The following is a 22306-nucleotide window of genomic DNA, read 5'->3' as shown; positions in this document are numbered from 1 at the left end:
CATTTATAACCACTCCAGAAAGAATAAAACACCTAGGACTAAAAAGGAGGCAGAATACCTGTACTCCAAAAACTATAAGACACTGATGAGAGAAATTGAAGACGACGCAAACAAATGGAAAGATATACCATGTTCTTGGATTCTTTCAATATTGAAAGAACCAATATTGTTAAAATGACCATACTACCCAAGGCAATCTACAGAGTCAATGCAATCCCTATCAAATTACCAATGACATTTTTCACAGAACAAAAAATTTTTAAATTCTATAGAAACACAAAAACCCAAAATAGCCAAAACAAGTTTGAGAAAGAAGAATGGAGCTGAAGGAATCATGCTCCCTGACTTCAGACTATACTACAAAGCTACAGTCATCAAAACAGTATGGTACTGGCACAAAAAAAGACACACAGATCAATCCAATAGGATAGAAAGCCCAGAAATAAACCCACGCGTTTATGGTCAATTAATCTATGACAACAGAGGCAAGAATATACAATGGAGAAAAGACAGTCTCTTCAATAAGTGGTGCTGGGAAAACTGGACAGCTACATGTAAAAGAACGAAATTAGAACATTCTCTAACACCATATACAAAAATAAACTCAAAATGGATTAAAGAGCTAAATGTAAGACCAGATATTTTAAAACTCCTGGAGGAAAACATAGGCAGAACACTCTTTGACATAAATCACAGCAATATTTTTGGGGATCTATCTCCTAGAGCAATGGAAACAAAAGCAAAAATAAGCAAATGGGACCTCATTAAACTTAAAAGCTTTTGCACAGCAAAGGAAACCATAAACAAAATGAAAAGACAACCTATGGACTGGGAAAAAATATCTGTAAACAATGCAACCAGCAAGGGATTAATTTCCAAAATATACAAACAGCTCATACAGCTCAGTATCAAAAAAACAAACAACCCAATCAAAAATTGGGCAGAAAACCTAAATAGACATTTCTCCAAAGACATACAGATGGCCAACAGGCACATGAAAAGATGCTCAACATTGCTAATTATTAGAGAAATGCAAATCAGAACTACAATGAGGTATCACCTCACACCAGTCAGAATAGCCATCATCAAAAAGTCTATAAATAATAAATGCTGGAGAGGGTGTGGAGAAAACAGAACCCTCCTACACTGTTGGTGGGAATGTAAATTGGTGCAGCCACTATGGAGAACAGTATGGAAGTTCCTTAAAAAACTAAAAATGGGGAATTCCCTGGCGGTCCAGTGGTTAGGACTTGGTGCTTTCACTGCCGGGCTTGGGTTCAATCCCTCGTCAGGTAACTAAGATCCCACAAGCTGCACAATGCGGCCAAAAAAAAAAGGAAAAAGGAATGAAATAATGTCGTTTGCAGCAACATGGATGGACCTAGAAATTACCATACTAAGTGAAGTAAGTCAGAGAAAGACAACTATATGATATCACTTATATGTGGAATCTAAAAAAATGATACAAATGAACTTACTTACAAAACAGAAACAGTCTCACAGACATAGAAAACAAACTTACGGTTACCAAAGGGGGAAAGGAAGGGGTGGGGAGGGATAAATTAGGGATTTTGAATTAACAGATACACTCTACTATATATAAAATAAACAACAAGGACCTTCTATATTGCACAGGGCCCTACTGATATATTCAGTATCTTGTAATAACCAATAATGGAAAAGAATCTGAAAATATATATACATATATATTTACACGTATAACTGAATCACTTTTGTGTACACCTGAAACATTGTAAGTCAACTATATTTCAGTTTAAGAAAATAATTTAAAAGTTAAAATTTAGAGCAAAAAAGATCCACATTGAACAAAATATCAAAATTTTAAATAAAGGCAAGATCAGTAAGAGTGCCATACCAAGTGACACTGGAGACGGAAGCAAGAGGGAAATTCAGTTGTCCTGGTCCTGACCGCTCTTTCCCTGGGAGACATGGGAAGGCCTGCAGGATGAGGCTTTAACTATGTCTTAGATCCAGAAAATAAAGACAGCTCTGAAGCAGAGAGTACAAAACATTAGAGTCTGTACAGTAGTTTCAGTACTTTTGTGTATTTTGTTTCCTAATTTAAAAAATAATAAAAGCAACAAAACTTAGGAAGAAAATAATGCAGGGTACTCTATCTTGGCAAGCTATTTAAATTGCTTTATAAAAGTCCATTCTTACCTGAAAAGTGTGAATAGTTCTTGCCCATGCATGTTTTATGTGACAATATTGCATTAGTTTCCCAAAATCCACAGTTACTTCGAAGCCAGCCATATTATTAATGGTCAAAAATCTTTGCTTTCCAAAAGTTATATCAGTTTTATCCTGTCATCAAAACAAATAACTGTTTTGTATGTTTTCAAATATGTACACTGTAAAGGTCTATTTTGGGGTTGAACATAAAATGCAAGCACCTTATGAATAAAATAGCATGTATAATTGTTAAGAATTTCAAAAAGCTTAAAAATCTATGCTTGAGCACCTACTGAGTATAGACACACCCAAATATTTTAACAACCACAAATGGAAGTTTTGGGTCCTTGAAATTTAACCTTTATTTGACTCTTTGGAGAACAGTCTGTGTTGTCTTTCTTATTTTGAAGACTATACATTTCACTTCTTGCACTGACTATGTAAGTCTGCAGGTATTTTTTGCAAAGAGTTTACTTTTCCTCACAGATTTTAAAGAATAAACTTGTAAGTTTAAAAGGGTGTTTATACAATGAGGACAAATTCAAGGTGACCGCTTCTATAGTTTCTACATTTAAGCAGCAACCAAGGAAGTGATGCTTTGTAAAATATAATAAGTGTGTCACTTGTCCCTTGTTTTTTGTTACTCAAGCACTTCAAACTTATTAAAAATATGTTTCTTCACAAAGCCTTCCAGACTTCCCAACTCATTTTATGAGGCCAGCATTAGTCAGACACCAAAACCAGACAAGATATCACTAGAAAACTACAAACCAAGATCCCTCACGGACACAGATGCAAAAATCCTTAACAAAAAATTATAGAAGAACGCCAGCTCTGATATGATTAAATTCTGAATCAATCCTCGGGCAATAAAAGAAAACCAAATCTATCCCTCATAGGTAAAAAGGTACTATTTTTCTGTTATCATTTACCTCTGTTATGAAAAATACTTCTCCATTGCAGAGTCGAATACCACTTTCAAAGTCATGCTTATTTTTAGCAAAACCATGAGGAGTACCATTGAAGTCTTCGCCACTGGCCTTTGGTTCATTATTTTGTTGGCTGTTGAAGGTATTTTCAGGGAGTAAGTCTGAGAGATACGCATTCCTGGTACAACAAATTTTATCACCAACTCCAAATTCAAGTCTATTCTGATGGTTTCTGGGTTAGAAAATAATAATACAGCATCAGAGTTTGGAAAACCTCAATTTCATTTTCTTTAAGCATTGACTCTTACTCAGATCTGATCCAGTTCTCAAAATTATTTCCACAGTCTCTTTACGTCACTTTTGTTCTCCAAAGGTAAACAAGAAATCAGGCTCCCTCAGTTGTGGTCTGACTATCTACACTTTCTGCACACCTCAAACTCAGTGACATTTCCCAGTCGAATTTTTTCAAGTTAGAAATCTTGGCATAAAGGCTGATGTCTCTCTTTCCCTTTATATTCCAAAAGTTACCAAAAATCTTATCGACTCTACCTTTTAAATTCATCCTCTCCTCTCCAATCTCTCTTATCACTACCCCAATTCAAGTCTTACAGCACTTACACATATGTCTATTGTAATAATTATATCAGAATAACAGCAGCAAATCAAATAAATGCTGGTGATAATACCAGTTACCGTGGTAAGTGCTTTAGGTATATTATTTCATTTCATCCTTACTACAACTTTATGAGGGAAATTCTGGGTAAGTGTCCTCTTTTACGTACATAGAAAGGTGAAATTACCTGCCCAAGATCACAATTACTGTGACCCAGACTGGATGGCCCCAATCTTGTGCTTTTCAACCCTTTGTTGGGCTACCTATCATGGTTTTTTGTGTCCTTCCTCAATAGACAGGGAGCTCCTCTTGAAATTTACACTTCTCTGGGTTCTCTGCACTTAATAAAGAGTAGGTATTGATAAATGCCAGAGAAGTGAGTTAGTCTGTCCTACATGTGAATAGAGTGGCTTTTCTATGCTCCTATTTCCCTGATAAAAGTCCACCTAAGGTGCTCTCTGTAGGCACCCTGTTGCTAAGGTTCTTGTACACATTCCACACATATTCTAATTTGAAAAATTGCCCTGAATTCTCCACGCTTATCTTAGAGAAGCTAGAGGTAGGAAACCACAGGGACAATTTTATTCTTTATTTTTCTTATTACCCTGATTACCAAAAAGTCAATTCCTAAGGATATATATTATATTTAATTGAAGATATCATTTGACTTCACAAAGGAGAAAAAAGATTTTTAAATATGCGCTACAGTGATAAATGTCAAAACAAACAAAAGTATGGCGAATCCAGGAAGCACTGTCCTCACTTGATTAGACGGCCCGTGTAGTGCTTGCAACAGCAGGTGTTGATCACGTCACAGTCCTGCCTGGAACACAGAAAAATACAAGGGTCATCTTAATGGAATCTCTTTTGTGTGGATTTCTGTTACCAACAATTATGAGATACTGGATTCTATCAAAAGTTTCCAGGACTGGGACTTCCCTGGTGGTCCAGTGGTAAAGAATCCACCTTGCAGTGCAGGGGATGTAGGTTCAATCCCTATCAGGGGAACTAAGATCCCACATGCCACGGGGCAACTAAGCCCACGTGCCACAACTACTGAGCTCACTCGCCTCAACTAGAGTCCGCGTGCCATAAACTACGGAGCCCACACGCTCCGGAGCCTGCGCGCCACAACTAGAGAGAGAAAACCCACACGCCACAACTAGAGAGAAGCCCGCGAACCACAACGAAGAGCCCGCGGGCCACAACTAAGACCCGATGCAGCCAAAAATAAAATTAAATAAATAAAAAATAAATCTTAAAAAAAAAAAAAAAGTTTCCAGGACTTTCTCCAGGAAAAGTATTGTGTAATTTTGATCTTAACATAACCCTTTCTTCCACTCAGATTTCCTATGAGTTACCAAATATAATATTTGGTAGAAAGAGCACCTCTTTAGGGAATTCCCTGGCAGTCCAGTGGTTAGGACTCAGCGTTCTCACTGCCAAGGGCCCGGGTTCGATCCCTAGTCAGGGAACTAAGATCCCACAAGCTGCGAGGCGTGGCCAATAAAAAGAAAGAGCCCTCTTTAGAAACTGCCTTCTGCTGGACCTAACCCAAGAAATACCTCAAAATAAGAGAAGAGAATTCACAGTGATGAACTACCAGTCTCCTATTCCAACAGCACCTAGATTCATAAGATATGAGATTTAAAAGCTTCATTAAAAACACGAAAATTTTGTAAACGCTTTACCTTCTAAATGCAATAAATTGTGATGTTTTTGCATCTTCTAGGTCCTTTTCTTTGAGTAAAGTACTAACTGCAGAATATAAATCTGAAAATTCAAGAGAAAAAAGTTAACACAGCAAAGCACTAAATTATAACATTGTTTCAATGGAGAAACTAATTCAGAATTCCTGCTAAGGGGTCCAGGAAAACATCTCACCAAATGGGATACAAGTTCACCATGGGAGCATCAACCTCACCTGTTTCATCAGCAGGAGCAAGAGAAAAGAGAATGAAAGTAACGGTTCCAGACACTCGATCCTCAATCACTAGCCAGGACAGCTCCTAATTTGTAATATCACCACTGCATATTTACTGATGGTTTGTGAATGCTGAATTTAAAGTATGAACAAGAGGACAAAATATGTAACATAATTACTAATGTAAGACTTCTTTCTGTCTTAAGTTCTAGTGGTACTAGTGGTCATGAGTTATAATTTGAGAATCTATACGCTTTGCGTATGTGATTTCATCTTTAATCTTCACAGTACTCACATGACGCATGTATTATTATATACAGGGCCGACACTGAGCTGATACATACCAGTTTAACATGTGGAGATATTTCTGTTTTAACTAGAAAACAGCTACTCCCCAAACACCACAGTGCCCTCCCTCCCACCCCAGCCATGTCTTTCCTTCCTCCAGAGCCCCCAGATCTCCCCATGATTCAGCAACTAAAAGGTTAACCCTGACACAGGAAGGGCATCCATTCCAAGAGTGACCAGACCCTACCAGCTATTAAATAGTTTAACTAGCACCACTCATTACATCCTTGTTAGGACCGTGAAACTGAGGCTCTTGGAAGTAAAAGAAATTTTCCAGTGGGGTAGAGTGACCAGCCTCCCTCTTTTAGAGCTCAGATCGTTGACAGTGATGATGTCCACTTACAGCTTGCCCTTTGCAGAGCGCTGAGAAGCAGGCTTCCTCTAACCTCTCTCAGCAATGTCACAAATCAGGGAACATTTCTCAGGAGAGGCAGAAGAAATAAAAATTGGGGTAAAAACATTCCAGGCTTTTGGGTCTTTCCCTCTTAGCAGATAAACCACAAGGGAATGAAAAAGCCCAGGCCTTGTGATCCCCGCTCTAGGAAGACTGAATCAGTTGCTCGCTGAGCCCTTCATTTTTCAGATGAAGGAAGGATTATCATTAAAAAATGTCCAAGACTCAGCTCACTGCCAGCCAAGCCCCGCTTGCCAAAGGTCTCACAAAACACTGGTTTCTTTTCACACGTACAGGATCGCGCTGTTCTGCTCCTTGCTTTGTTCACTCTCTCTACATCTCCCAGATCAATACGTACGCTGTACTTCATTGATTCTAAGATACGCATTTTTTTCTCATATTTTAACATCTCTGGAATTCTAGCCCAGCTATGAAGCCTGTCTTAGGCCTTTGTACCTTGCAATAATGGGAATAATTGAGTAATTTATTAAGAAATACTTATTACTTAAGTATTAAGGAATAATACTTAATTATTAACAAAAAAATACTATATGCCTCTCTAAGGAGTAATTTATTCAATTCTCTTAAAGAAGAGACTCATTTCCCAGCTGAAGTTTGTAATTAAGATAGAAAACAGCTCCAGCTAAGCTCCACTACCATTCTGAAATAACTTTTTTTTTTAAGTACATTCTCATTAATTTAAAGAATGCGTGCCAGAAATAAAACTAAACATATTTTAGGTAGATCTAAATGGAGTGGCAAAGAAAGCCAGTTTCTTAACCATCTTAGTCTCATTTTTTTCATCTGTACTAATACCTACTATGAATTAAGTAAGCTGTGGAGAGAATAAAACATTATCTATAAATTATTCACAACATGTGTAATAAAAAACAAGTCAAAAAACAATACACGGCTTATAAACCAAATTATGTAAAACTAATATATGTCTGTGTATGGATATAACACGGTTTAAAAAGAGAAACTCCAAGCTCTTCCTATAGATGTGACCTTTATGGGGTTGATTCAGGGGAAGAGGACAGGGGATGATTAAAGAAAATATTAATTTTTACTTCAAACACTTCTGTATCACTTGACTTTTGTTAAGGAATATAAATGATTTCTATAATAATAAAAAAAAAAGCCAAAAAGGCATTTATAGAATCCTATTATTACATGAGCTCATTTAAAAAAAGAATAATGTAACATGTGAATGAACACTAACCCAAAGGAACTGAGATGGGGACACACAAAGGAGGAAAGGCTTACAGATAAAGTTGAATGTCAATTAATTTCACATGCAGAGTGAAAGCTGCTAAGGAGGAAGGATATACCTTGAAGAACTGTGGCAACTACAATAAATCCTCAATAAAAATCATTTAAATTTTCACTAATTCAATTTTGAGTAAACCACTACGCTATTTAAAAAAGCTTGCTAAGTTAAGTTTATAATATAAAGATCAAATTATTTAAATAAATAAATAAATTCAATTTAAATAAATTCATTTGGAGTAGATAATTTAATACCTATTATTCACAAAAAACTAACATTCATATAGTTCCTCAAAACCTATGAACACCCTCAACCTTCACAACTGCCCCCAGGCACTGTCACTATGACTCCCATTTTACAAATGGTAGAGTGATGTGACATGGGTCATACACATAAGGCAGAAGATTCCCTATCCCACGCACTTCCTCAACCCTACCATGCTGTCATCCTAACACCCATAATTAGAAGTGATGCTTGTCCATTTTACTAGAAACAGAACTATTAGGAACTCAGCTTGGCAAGAGTTTGACAGCCATTACTTTTGTTTCACAAATGTACTCAAAACAACAAATGTAGTATTTACGTTTCCAGCAAATACTGTACTTTTACAGCAAATACTGTACTTTTACAGTATTTGCTGTAAAAGAAAAGCTTCATTCATTAAGACATGCTTTCTCCTGAATGAACCTGGATTACTTAGGGCTTTGCTTTATTTTAAACTAATCATCTACATCCACTTATTTACTCAACAAATATTTACTAAGTCCTTAGTATGCATGTGTCAAGAGCTTACTTCTTTACAAAATTCTAAAGTAATCTGTTTTTGATGATTAATAAATTAGCTTATTTATTTTCAGTGCCTAACGTTTTACTAGCAATATTTATTTTTACCATCAAATAAAATTATAACTAGTCATTTAATAACTATATTACAAAACTGAAATACTTAACCCTATATAACATAAAAGTTTATACTTACAAGAGTGATGATTACTTTTTGAGAACTGAGAACTGGCATCTTCTTCTGGGAGTCTAACAAAAATAAATGATTTATCTTGTATTGAGACAGGGAATGTTGGATCATCAGAGATATTCAGCTCTGCATCAAATGTTGGAAACTGGCGTCTTGAGATTCTTAAATAAAGGTAAAATAATACACCAAGAGCATTAGTATCCAAAAACGTATCTTCACATATGAGCAGAGATAATGTCATTACAATAATTAATATCTGTGAATAGGTCATAAATAGGGTAAAAGGACTACCCATATATGCATTATAAATAGTAAATGAGTTTCAAAATACACTTAACAAGACCATAATGTTATCTTTATCCATCAGTCCCCTACCCCTAGCACATTAAAAGCATTAGAAAAAATTGTCATGGAATTTACTAAGCAACATTCTGAGAACTTGACCTACTTTTCTCCAGACCACTAAAGAACCATACCAAGTAGGTATTATCCTCATCTCACAGAGGAGCAACATGAGGCTTAGTTAACTACAGTGGGGTCGTCCAAGATCACAGAGGTAAAAAGCAGGGGAGCTAGGAGGGAAATCTGGGCCCACTGGGCTCCATATTCCTTTCTATTCAAATTAATTTAAACTCTTTGGGGCCTTTTCCATACATTTACATCATACTCTTTCTTTTCTCCTTTCCTCTGTATATATCATATATATGGTCTCATCTTCCCAGCTGAACCAAGTATCCACATCTTCTCTTTGTTTCTGTTCCCTCCTCATCCTTCTTTTGTTCTTGTATTCCCCAAGACTAGCAAGTCAAATCAGAAAGCACAGTAAAGGCCAGGGGCCTTGTCATACTAGAATCCCTCCTTGGTTATTTGGAAGAAAACTGACACCCTGTAAAGACCTAACAGCAGCCTAGCTATCAAAGGTATAGTACCCTACTGTGTCATCTTTCAATCCTTCCCAACAGGGTTGGAAGGGAGGAAAGGAGAAAGAGGGAAGAAGGCTGTCCCTGCTGGAACTATCCCAAATTTAATTTGGGGTACTGAGAATCACCATGGATTTCCTGTTTTGCTTCTGACCCAGGACAGGTAACATACTTCTATCTCTAGAAGCTTTTCCGTGGTATCATTGGGATCCTTCTGTCATTAAACACTTGGTGATGATGACCAAGAAGAAATAATGAAAGGAGCACAGCTCAGCCCAAAAGATATCGAAAGGGTTACTAAAAGGAATTCCTAAATTTCAGATAATATTGAGTTCTAAGAAACCTAGTGTGCTTTGGATTCTTCCAAGATTTCTAGACTTTAAAATGACCAATCATCTACCAACATTCCAAAACTGAGGTGGACTTTAGGTAGGAGAAGAAGAGTTATAGGTAAGAGTTATAGAAGAGTTATAGTTACACTTCCAACTGCATTATTTTTCTTAACGTCCCAGTACGAACCTATATCATCTACCCTATTCCTGTCCATTCTGCCTCTACCCCCACTATCTTTTCCAGGGTAGATGGGGCAGGGAAATAGTAGGCTTTGAATATTCTCGTTTCTGCTGACATCCAACCAAGAAAACGTTTAAGCAACAAAAACAGCATCTTGTAGTCTAATACAATATCCTGTCCTGCTGAATGTCTGAACCCGATAGCTACTGCAAAGACCTCCACATAAGCTACTAAGTTTTTCATCCATCATTAAAGAAGTAAGAACTCTTCTGACAGAAAACAAATCATCGTAAAGAAAGCACTCCTTTGAGCAAAATCTACCTTCCAATTTAATTCTATGTTATCTAGTAAGTCATTTTTTGTCCTCAAGTATAGTCAAAAATCTAGTTCCAGGTCCTAAGCCCCAGATGGATACACACCAGGTCCAAAGGCAGGAGGACAGACACACACAAAATGTTGTACAAAGAAGACCTAAGGCAATGAAGTTTCAGGCTAAATTCGTGATCTTAGCAGCAGTTCAGAACCTGTGCTAAATTTTTATTCAAATCAACTATAATCCTCTGCCACTCAGCTGATTGCCCCATGATCCCTATAATTCCCAAAATAACAGATAGTGATAAGGTAGAACCAAAATAATTCCATGTAGATACAGAAATAAAGCATGCACTACAGCCAATAAAGGGAAAATGAAACCTAAAACCAACCAACAAACAAAAACAGCACCTTGTAAAAGAGGGTCAAAAACAAAGATAGGGCTTCCCTGGTGGCGCAGTGGTTGAGAATCTGCCTCCCAATGCAGGGGACACGGGTTCGAGCCCTGGTCTGGGAAGATCCCACATGCCGCGGAGCAACTAGGCCCGTGAGCCACAACTACTGAGCCTGTGCATCTGGAGCCTGTGCTCCGCAACAAGAGAGGCCGCGATAATGAGAGGCCCGCGCACCGTGATGAAGAGTGGCCCCCGCTCGCCGCAACTAGAGAAAGCCCTCACACAGAAACGAAGACCCAACACAGCCAAAAATAAATAAATAAATAAATAAATAATTTTAAAAAAGATAAATTTTGGCCCAATGAATAAAAAGTCTTTTAATATTCTGTGGTCCCATCACGTCTATTACAGAGGATTACTCTAAAGGCTTATGCAAAGATTAAGGAAAGAGAAGGATTCTTTCCTACTTTAAGGAGAGTAATATGCCATAGGTGCCACCAGGATTCATCAAGGAGTAAAATACCTTTCTCTTTACCTTTTTCTTTTTCTTTTTTTTTTTTTTTTTTTTGCTTTGGGCTCCCCTTAAAAAAATTACAGGAAATGTCTTCCCCAAGTCACCCTTGAACTCTAATGAATTCATTTCCGAGTCTCTGTTCCCCTTGGGTTTATTTTGGTCTCTAAGCCAGATGCAACTTTATTTCACATATATACTTTTAAAATCAGGAAAACACATTTATACTTAAATTTCAACAATAATTTATCTTGGATCAATAATGAAAAATACTTTGCTTTTCTAACTGTGGGACAAAAGGTATACATACCTGAAGGACAGAAAAGGTTTGCTAAAAGAGCATGGTAAACATACTGCACTGAATCACCCTAATTCAAAAGCTAATATTTCTTTTTACCTTTATTTCTAATACGACAGAGGGAAAATGCAAAATTTTAGTTATATTATACCTTGTAGCATTGTCCACAATTAGTTCAGATTCTGCTCTATGGTTTGTCTTTAGTTCAACAGCACAATTTCTTGACTTGAGAGTCTCAAAAAGATCTTTCAGCAAGTTACCAGGTTCAATACTGGGTAACTGTCTAATATCACCTAAAAGGGGGAAAAATAGATAGAGTAGGTTTTATGTAACTGGGATCTCGAAATTTAGAAATTATTTTTATTTCTCCCTACTGATATATGCTATAATTATAAAGACTTACTCTGAGGAAATATGAAAAAAATCTTTGCTTAAAATTACTTAAGAACATTAAGTCTTCAAAAATACTCAACAACAACAATAACAACAAAAACCATTCCAATTAAACAATATAAGATAGAAAAAATAGTGATAACACAGTAAGGTAAAACATGAATTGAACTTTTTTCATATCTATAAACACAGGCAAACTGTTGGGGCATATATTTTCACCAACAGGTAAAGAAAAAAACAGGCCTTAGATATCTAGAATTTAGTCACTTATTCAATCTTGCTCAATGTCTTACTAATCACGGAAGAATCTATGGCCTCAAATAAATAAACTTAACGTACAAAATGCAAAATAAACAAACCCAGTGCATTTCATAATAAATTCTAGTAATGTAGTGATAACATTTTGCTCTATTAAAAATCTTTTTACTTTAAACAAACAAGCAAACCTTAGAGAAAAGAGAAACTATTTTCTGGGTGGAAACTGAGAGAATGCTTAGGCTATTAATAAAATCAACTGCTTACGCAATATCCTCAAATACCTAAAACAGTTATTTATAAATATATTGATTCTCTCATTGCAATTCTATTTTTTCCTCCATTAAAAAACATGGTCTACACATCGGTACTACATAATAGCATCAAACTGAATCTCACCGGAATTGGAGAGGACTTATGAGGCTGGTGAGGTCTAATGTGAATTATTAGCTTAAAATCATAAAATTACTTTTAAGTGGTCTATACTTCAGACTTTCTATTACTTCCAAATGATCTACATCCTGATTTACTCTGAGTCTGTGAGAATTTTACTATTTTAATAGTCATCATTTAGGTAATTACAGTAACTCCTCACAACTCTATTTCATTCACAACCGAGCTTGCTGATATCCTGGCCAAAACAAAGAGCCACCCAAGCTGATAAAGAGACTGGTCAGACTGAACTCAGAGTGGCTTCAGAGTGGGGTCTGAGAAATGGCTTCCCGCCTGTAGGATATGGATATTAAAACAGTGAAATGGTATAAAGAACCTACTAACCACAATAATTTGAACCAAACAATTAGGATTCCAACAATATTTTAACTTACCAAGGATAATAAGCTTAGAAAGTTGGGAGTGCTTACACAGTAAATTTAAAACTGATTTAAAGATTCCGACAGATACCAAACTCCCTTCATCCACAACCAGAACTCTAACCGAAGAAAATTTCCATGGCATGTCCTTGGTCGTTGTTTTTTTCTCCCATAAGTAGAAGCTATAATTGACCTACAAGCAAAGTATGGCATTCTTAAATTCAGGTTATAAAATTTACCAAAAAAAAAAAAAAAAACTTTTTTTTTAACAACATATTCTTTTAAAACAAAACTCTTAAATGGGGAAGGGACAGGGAGGCTGTACATAGAGTAACATAGGGAAACAGACTGAAGAAATAGAGAACACAAAAGTGATAGGATGAATCCCAGAAAAGACAGATGAAATAGTTCAAAAAATTGCTTCCCAGGGAGTACTTGGTGTGTTTAACAAGCTTCTCACACAGCACCATTCCACTGCAAGAATCCCAACTGTTCTCTTATCACTCTTGACCAGAGAGAACTCCCTATTGTTTTCTACCCCCAAATAAACCTTTCTCTTGGCCTTCTGAGATGGCCCAAACACTTAAGCCCCACTCTTCTCCCAACTGTAATACTCTATTCTGGAAATTAGGGGGTGCCTGCCCAAACTAACTATGAAAATACTACTTTTTCTCCTAGTATTCTAAACTCCCTTACTTCCCCAACATTGAAAAAACCACCACCACCAAGACAACTAAAAAAGCTATTTATTACAGGGGTAATAATATTTACTATTTAAAAAAATACAGAAGAGGGAAAAATTTTTTTGTAAAATTACAACCAGAGAATGTTAAATGTTTTGTTGCATACCGTTCCACAAATGTTTCTATGTTGTATGCATATATCTATATATGCTCACTTACACTAAAAAATTATTTGCATTTTTATCTGCTAAACCTGGTATCCCTAGCCCAAGGATGACAAATAAGTGGCATAAGTGCCACCTCAATGCCTCTCCTGTGCCCTTACACTCTTTCCTGAGCCTAAACATGGCTTCAGAAATGTCCTCCCAGCATCCCAACCCGATATTAAGATACTACCAATTGATCAGAGTTGGAACATAAGATGAAATCTAGTAATGATCCCTCTCTGACCTCTCCTTTTCTAATTCAATCCTTCAGACTAAACAGAAGTGAAGGCGTAATGGAAAAAATCATAAACTGATCAGAAGACTCTTCCACCAATGAGCTACACTGAATTTCTCTAGGACCATGCCCACTCATGTGACAAATAAAAGTAATGCAAAAGCAATTTCTAAGGTGGCTCGTGGGTCTATGATTCTAGGTAGCCTTCCTTAGAACTGCTTTCTTCATTTCTCTCTCTTGCTTAGGAACCTAAATGGCTCCGCAGTAAATCAGGTCCAAGCTTCTTTGTTAGGTATACAAGGTCCGTAGTAAATGAGGGGGTCATGGCACCTTGGAAAGAGAAGCAAGCTGGGAGGTCAGAAATGTGAATCCCAGCGCTAGCTCTGCACCCAGTTAAGGTTTGGGATTGGGGCCAATTGTTTTAACACACCCAAATTTTAACTGGCTCTCCTGTAAAATGCAGATAACGTCACTTACCCACTTCACTAGTTTGTCAAGGATTTAATGAAACGGCAAGATACTTTACAAACTTTAAAGCTCAAATTCCCGGTCTAAACCGAGTGTAATTCCCATTATTTTACAATACACAGACTTCATTCCAATCAACGCAGTCCCCTCAAAACCCTCTACATGCACTTGATCATTCACCTCAATGCCTCTGGGAAGGTCTTTCCCTTAAATAAAATGTTCTTCTCCTTACCTGAGCTTCCTCGTCCATTAGACTCCAATTCAATTATTATTTCCTTCAGAAATCTTCCAACGACTAAGTTCCTTGATCTATAAAATGGCAGATCAGGGCTAAAGGAAACTCTCCAACTCTTTACAAGTTTAAAACTTCAGGACTCTTAACTATAGCCAAAGCTATTTTTTTCAAGCATCTTAATTCATTTGAGATTTCTATTATGCAACTACTATTTGCCAAGCACTGTTGTAGGCAAAGGAGATAAAGCACTAAACCAGATGATCCAAGTCCTCACTTTGATGGAGCTTTCATTCTACAAAATGTGGACTCATGTTTGAAACCAGTCCCATTGAGAAACAGGGCATGTGCCAGAATCTAAACTAACTACAGCATTAAGCATACACTTTAGTTTACCTGACTTTTTTTTTTTTTTTCTCATAATAAGACTTTCTCAATGAAGGAAGCAGTACACCGATCTACTTTCTGGCACAAGCTCCTATCTCACTGCAAATAGTAACAGTTTATAGACTGGCTGTTTTGAGTGGCACTGATCTAAATGATTAGCTACCACAAGGCAAGGATCTAGAAGACATTCAATAAATACCTACTGATGGCTGTCAGGAAGAAATGAAAAATAAACTCATTACATTAAGCCCGTGTTTAAAGCAAATGTTTTATGTAGAGAAAAAATGTAAAAGGCTTTACCTGACATAGCGTATAAGCGTTGAAACCAGTTTTCTGTCTCAGTAAGCCAGCTGCTTTCCCTGTAGGTGCTGTAAGTAAAACTTCTATAGCCTTGCCCGGCTTTGGCTGACTTTGCTGGGTGAAGGTAATCCATTCTTCTGGTACATTCTGGTCTTGTTCAAAATCTTCACAAGCTTTTTTCACTTCTCTTTCTTCCAACAGCTCTATATGCTTAAAAAGCTGGCTAACAATTGTGGTCTTCCCACTACCACCTTTCCCACTTATGACTGTCACAGCATTGGAGCAAATCATGTCCAAAGCAGCCACCTGATCCTGATCCAGTTGGACTTCACTTATTTCTGCCTTAACTTCATTTTCACCATTATCCAAAATATGGTCACTGCTGTCCTGCGTGTCCCAAATATCCACAGGATCTTCTAATCTTGTTTCATCAGGTTTACTGTTATTCAGCGTATCATCACTTCCTGAATTCTCAGGTCCTGTGGTGTGAATAGACGCAAGCACCTTTTTGACATCAACATGTAATCGCCATGGCGACCTTGTCATCAGGTCACAGATTGAAGAGGCAATGCCTCTTTCAGCCTGGTAAAGGTCATAAAGAAAGACACAGCCCTTCTCATACGTCACCACACCGATATCCTTCAAGAACTTCAGAGACTGCCAAGCATCATGAAAAGACATGCGGTCTGACAATTCAGAAGTTAAGTCAGCTTCTTCAACACACGTGTGCCCTTGCTGTCTACACATCTGCTTCAGTTCAGAATATATTACTAATGCATTCTTCTCCAAATCAGTCATCAACTGGAGAAGAGACCTGCACTGACAAAACGATGTCCAACTTGCCTCACATTGCAGAAGCTTCAACTGTCTGTAGGTTATCTTTAAGAAAAGAAAGTTCAAGTTTGCTTCATAAAAATTATAAATATTGATGACTATTATGAGAATTACAGTGAAAACTATGGTGTTTATTAATAATTTTTTAAGTCCCAGAAGACATGTGTTTCAACAAAATTGGGGGAAAAAAAACTATGTACCAAATACATCACTAATTTTTTTTAATTAACTGTACTGTGATTAGAGATCTATATAATTTCATAATTAAAATTATGTTTTTTCAAAGCAATACACATACAGTTTTAAAAGTCAAATAACACTATGAGACTTATCACAAAAAATAGGAATCCTCTGACTTACCCTTTCCATGCCTTCTAAAGGCAACACCCTCAACATTTTCAGTTATTTCTTCCAGGATTTATCTCCACATTTCTACGTAGTTTATACTATTCCTTAATTTTTTTAAAAAAAAACTAGGTAATTAGAGTTAACTCCTTACTATGGAAAGTCTTTCTTCATGGAAGTTTGCTCCCGTTATACTGTCACTTCCACACATGCTTCTCTTCCTCCCATCTTTGAGAAAAGTTACAGTATACATTTTGAAAACTGATTTTGGTTAAATCAGTGTAAACAGGATTCACGGCTGAGTGACATGATATGCTGTGATTACATTAACTTTGTGTTGAACTCTTGTGTGTATTGTGAGGTTACTGACTGCCTCATTTTCTTGGCTTGTTTAGTTTTCCATATGCCTATCAACAATTCTGCCCAAACTCTACTGAAAAGGTACAGAACTTCCTTCACCATGATCCACTAAGTAGGTTGTCTACCAGCTCCATTTTTTTTTCCATGGAGACATCACCCCTGGAGCCCTCCATACATTTTATGGGCTGAAATGTGTCCCCCCAAAATTCGTATGTTGAAATCCTAACACCCAGTACCCCAGAATGTGACCATATTTGGAGATAGGGTCTTTAAGGAGGTAATTAAGTTAAAATGAGATCACTGGGGTGGGCCCTAATCCAATATGACTGGTGTCATAAGAAGATTTTAGGACCCAGACAAGCACAGAGGGAAGACCATGTGAAGACACAGGAAGAAGACAGCCATCCATAAGCTAAGGAGAGAGGCCTCAGAAGAAACCAACCCTGCTGGCACCTTGACTTTGGATTTATAGCCTCCGGAACTGTGAGAAAATAATTGTCTGTGGTTTAAGGCACCCAGTCTATGCTGTTTGTTACAGCAGCCCTAGCAAATGAATATAAAACCTCAGTAAAAGTCTTTATTCTGGGTGGTGGTTTACATGCTGAAAAGGTGACTCCAAGCCTCCTTTTCCCACTTGAGTCCCACTTGCTCTGCTTCTCTTTCTTACTGAATAAATATATATAATAATCTAATGTTCCAGAATCTCATTTTTCCAAGCATATTGAAATCATAGTCATTTTATAGAGGGAACAAATTCATTATTCCAGTATTTCTCAAATGGGGGGCAGGGGGTGAGATCTGTAAACATTCTTGGGGATCCCACCAATTATCTCAGAATTTTTAAATTGTATTTTCATTTGGAAAACCACCTATAACCAAGTACTGCTAAGATTTAAGTGTCACATTTGGTTTTCAACATCTCTGGAGCTTCACAGTGCCACTTTACTACTCCTGGTCTCTAATAAGAAAAACAGAAGTGCCAAAGAAATTGTAAATAACATTATTGTGCCAAAGAAAAAAAATCAAATGGCATCATCATACACCATATAAATAATGAAGGTCTTCGAAAGTTCAAATAGGAAAGTGAGGAACTGCGTAGCACAGCAGAATGGACTTGCGAAACTCATAAGAACTTGTCTTCGATGAGATCTATATTCAAGGTGCAATGGCAATTTAGTTACAAAAAATGTCCTATGAAATTAAATTATGTAACTTAAGTATTGATAATTTGAATGTCATTTATTTTGTTATTTTGTTTTCCTTTGTAAATTTATTGCATAAGAGCTACAGGTAGAAGAAGTTTATATTTAGTTGCAACACTGCAAGGAAAATAAATCAACATTGAAGTCATACAAATTTCTTTCCCTTGAAAGAGATGCAAAAAAACTGTCAAGCTTGAGACATCCTCCCTTGTATAAGATTACAAAATGCTAAACAAATGTCTTTCTTACTTTACGAAATCCGAGTTTCCATGGCTGTGTACGTAAAATCTCTTCTATCTCTTCCAACACCTCTGCAGAATCTGAGCTTATGAGCCGTTTAAAGTGTCGGGGCAGAAGAACTGGAAGGAATTCCATTATTTTTGGAAACTGCAAAGCTCTCATCACTGTTATATATGGAACTACAGGATATCAGAAAAGAACAAATAAAAACATACAAATGCGCTCCTAGAGCAACTGATTTGATGGACTTTCCCACTTAGCACAACCAGTTTAAGAAATCCAAATCAAACAGAGAGTAATAAATTTACTGTGACCAGCAAGAAAATTGATTGTATTATAACAATTGCTTTTGTATCAAGATGGTTTTCATTGTGTTTAACACCAAAATTTATGTTCTTCAAATGCTTAGATAGCTACCTCTTAGACTTTTGTTTCCTTCTGCTTGCAATAGAATCAGAATAAAATTTCTGACTCAATAATATATAGATAAATTTAAAGCTAAGCATTAAAAATCATTTACATATTAATCTTTATAATCATTCTTCTTACTGTAATCATGATGCTTTCATCATTGAAATCATTCAATGATGTACTGCCAAATTTATTTGATAAAATTAAGAAATGAAATATTCCATATGTGTGAATGTCCAGATAACAAACCATATTTAAAAGTTATTTTAAACTATTTTGAACTGAAATCTTTCCAAAATGGATTGCTCATATTCTTGCCTTTCTTCTCTGCCTTCTGAAACAGAATAATTGATAACTGAACTTCTTCTTAATGACTCAAGGTAATCCTATGGACACAAAAGTTAGAGAGAGACCTAGAATCACACTTTTAGAGCAGGAAAGGAACTGAAAGGTGTTTAAAGATCATCTCACCCAATCTCTTCACATTATAATGAGGAACCTGCAATGTCAATGACATACTCCAAAAGCAATACAAACACATTTCATCAAACCAATTTAAAAAAAGAATGCTATACCAAGATATCAATACTGTACTGGTAATATTTTAAACACACCAGTCATCCAGTATCTCAATTACACTAAAACTCAATGATAAAATCACTTACTTGTGTTTTCCAGAGGAAGCAGTATCTCGTAATCTGGTGGTGACTCTTCTTGCGTTTTCTGTGTAGAATGTTTTTGAGTATTCCTTCCAATATTCTTTTGGTAAGTTCTTAATTTTTCCCTAAGATTTTCAAAGTTGAGGTCTTTATAACTTGATTCATCATTTACCCATGCTAAAAATTTATTTCTGTTTTCACTGGGGACATTACAGTCTTTAAGAAAGAGGGAACAGATGTGTAACTGATTTGGTGCTGACATATCTGACTGTAAAAAGTAAGAAGGAAATCCTTGAACTTGATAGCTCCTTGATCCTACAGGCTGTACCTGTACCTTCACTCGCCACCAAGGACCCATTAATGGAAAACGTCCAAACACTTCACATTGCTGGTGAGTGTTTTCATCAAAAATTGAAACTAAAAAAAAAAAAAAAAAAAAAAGTTAATTTAGGATAATTTAAAATTTCTTCCCAATGTTTTGTCAAATCCACTACTCTCTTTAATCCCTGGACAGTACCCTCTACAGATGTCTATTACAGTGTCTATATTCCACTTACCTGTTTATCTGTCTCCCTCTACTACACTGTAAGCTCTCTAGAACATGACAATGTTTCATCTGTTTTTGTATTTCAGGAGGGAGGCATGGTACATGGCAAAAGTCTGTTGTTCCTCTTCTAAAAGCAGGCCTCTCTCTGCTACTCTGATCTCAGTCAATACTGACCTTCAAGCAGTTTCTAAAAAATGTCATGGTCCCTCCTACCCAGGGCCTTTGCAAAAGCTGTTCCACTTGCCTTAAATAATTTCTTCCTTACTGTTTACCCCATTTACTACAGACCTCAGCTTAATTGTCACTTCCTCAGGAAAGCCCTGAATCTCATGAATATAACCTCTCATAGCACTTCTTACTATTCCTTCTAAGCACTGAGTGATATTATAGTTATTTCTGTGATTATTTATAGAATGTCTGTTCTTTTTTTTAAATTATATCTCAAAGCTCTTAATTTTTATTTTTATTTATATATATATTTTTGGCTGTGTTGGGTCTTCGTTTCTGTGTGAGGGCTTTCTCCAGTTGCGGCGAGTGGGGGCCACTCTTCATCACGGTGCGCGAGCCTCTCACTGTCGCGGCCTCTCTTTGTTGCGGAGCACAAGCTCCAGACGCGCAGGCTCAGTGGTTGTGGCTCACGGGCCCACTTGCTCCGCGGCATGTGGGATCTTCCCAGACCAGGGCTCGAACCCGTATCCCCTGCATTGGCAGGCAGATTCTCAACCGCTGCGCCACCAGGGAAGCCCAGAACGTCTGTTTAATTCATTAGAGGGTAAGCTCCATTAAGACAGCAACCTCATCATCTAATCTCTCCAAGGTATCCCAACAAAACAAACACCTTGCTTGGAAGATGGTAGCCAATCACTAACACTTTCAGGATAAATGACTAAACCCTCCACAAATACTTAAAAATTTTCTGTCTAAACCTGTGTTGTCCACTCACCTGTGACTATTTAAATTAATTAACATTAAAATTTAAAATTCAACTCCTCAGGTGCACTAGCTGCATTTCAAGTTCTCAATAGCCACATGTGGCTAACAGCTGTTGTATTGGACAGAGCAAATATAGAGCAATGCCATCACCAGAGAAAATTCTACAGTACAGCAGTGGTCTGAACATTGAAACATTCTTAAACATCAGTCACCAGGTTCACATAAGAGGTATAATTCTTAGGACAGGAAACTATCCAAGGTAAACACAGATCACAAGGTTATTAACACAAGGTTAATGAATCAACAGTGCCTTGGGGTGTTTCTTATGTGCGTGTGTGTCTAAGTAGCTGAAAAGTAACCACATACTCGACTCCAGGAAAGACAGGAAAATAGTTAAAAGCCCTGATTCTGGGTGTGAATACTGGCTGGACACCCATTGTTTCCTCGACTATGAAACTACCTGAAAAAGTTGTCATCATTAAATGAGATACACGTGGAGCCCAAGCTTAACACATAGTATTTGCTCAAGTCTCTGCTATTCTTGTGGTTGTTGCTGTTTTTATTTTATCCTAAACAGGACGAAACAGCTAGGCCATCCCAAAGGAAATCTATTAGCAGCGATGGGGCGCCTTACTTGGGACGAGGCCATAATGGGAAACAGTTCATTAATCCTCCAAACCCATCCCCAGGGGCGAGTTGCTTCCTCACCACGGAGCCGACCAGGGAGGCTGCCCGCCTTTACGCCCCCACTGCAGAGCTCCTCGGCATCGACAAACACCGTATCTTCCTCTTCCTCCGCATCCCCCCTCAGATAATCATCTTCGTCCTCCACCAGGTCCTTGGGTGGGAGCAAAGGTCCCTGTAGCTCGCGCAATGCCTGACTCAGCGAAGCCATACTCCACTCTCCCGAGCTCAACCCAAATTCCGGAAAACCCGGGCTACGTAGACGCCCAAGATCAGCCAATCAGCTCCGCGACTGTAGGACCGTCAGCTTCCAGGGGGTTGGGAGAAATGCATGAAGTGGGTTAACTGTATGGTGACGGATCGCAACTAGACTGTAGTGGTGATCACGCTCTAGTATATACAGATGTTGAACCACAATGCTGTACATCTGAAACTTATTTTCTAAAAAAACACCATCAGCTTTCGCAAACGCTCCCACTCCCCCGGCGGCTAGCTTGCGCGGAGGGGCGGGGCGGCAGCGAACCTCC

General features: G+C 37.4%; 1 protein-coding gene across 1 annotated transcript in view; it reads right to left on the bottom strand.

Annotated features, from left to right (window-relative positions):
• HELB (DNA helicase B) overlaps positions 1-21997 on the bottom strand; it is a 33949-nt gene extending 11952 nt beyond the window's left edge. Inside the window, exons 1-11 of the mRNA XM_068561722.1 lie at positions 21804-21997; positions 19622-20032; positions 18555-18724; positions 15565-16443; positions 13069-13246; positions 11745-11886; positions 8651-8805; positions 5427-5508; positions 4499-4558; positions 3126-3354; positions 2182-2325 (exon numbers count right to left, since the gene is read on the bottom strand). Coding sequence (XP_068417823.1) covers positions 2182-2325; positions 3126-3354; positions 4499-4558; positions 5427-5508; positions 8651-8805; positions 11745-11886; positions 13069-13246; positions 15565-16443; positions 18555-18724; positions 19622-20032; positions 21804-21990 — 2637 coding nt within the window. The 5' untranslated portion in view covers positions 21991-21997. The remainder of the gene's footprint in view (positions 1-2181; positions 2326-3125; positions 3355-4498; positions 4559-5426; positions 5509-8650; positions 8806-11744; positions 11887-13068; positions 13247-15564; positions 16444-18554; positions 18725-19621; positions 20033-21803) is intronic.
• Between the last annotated feature and the right edge of the window lie 309 nt (positions 21998-22306).

This window comes from Eschrichtius robustus, chromosome 13 (assembly GCF_028021215.1).
Source record: "Eschrichtius robustus isolate mEscRob2 chromosome 13, mEscRob2.pri, whole genome shotgun sequence".
NCBI classification, from domain to species: Eukaryota; Metazoa; Chordata; class Mammalia; order Artiodactyla; family Eschrichtiidae; genus Eschrichtius; species Eschrichtius robustus.
Note: the sequence above shows the minus strand (reverse complement) of the source record. Positions and strands in the feature narration are given on the sequence as shown.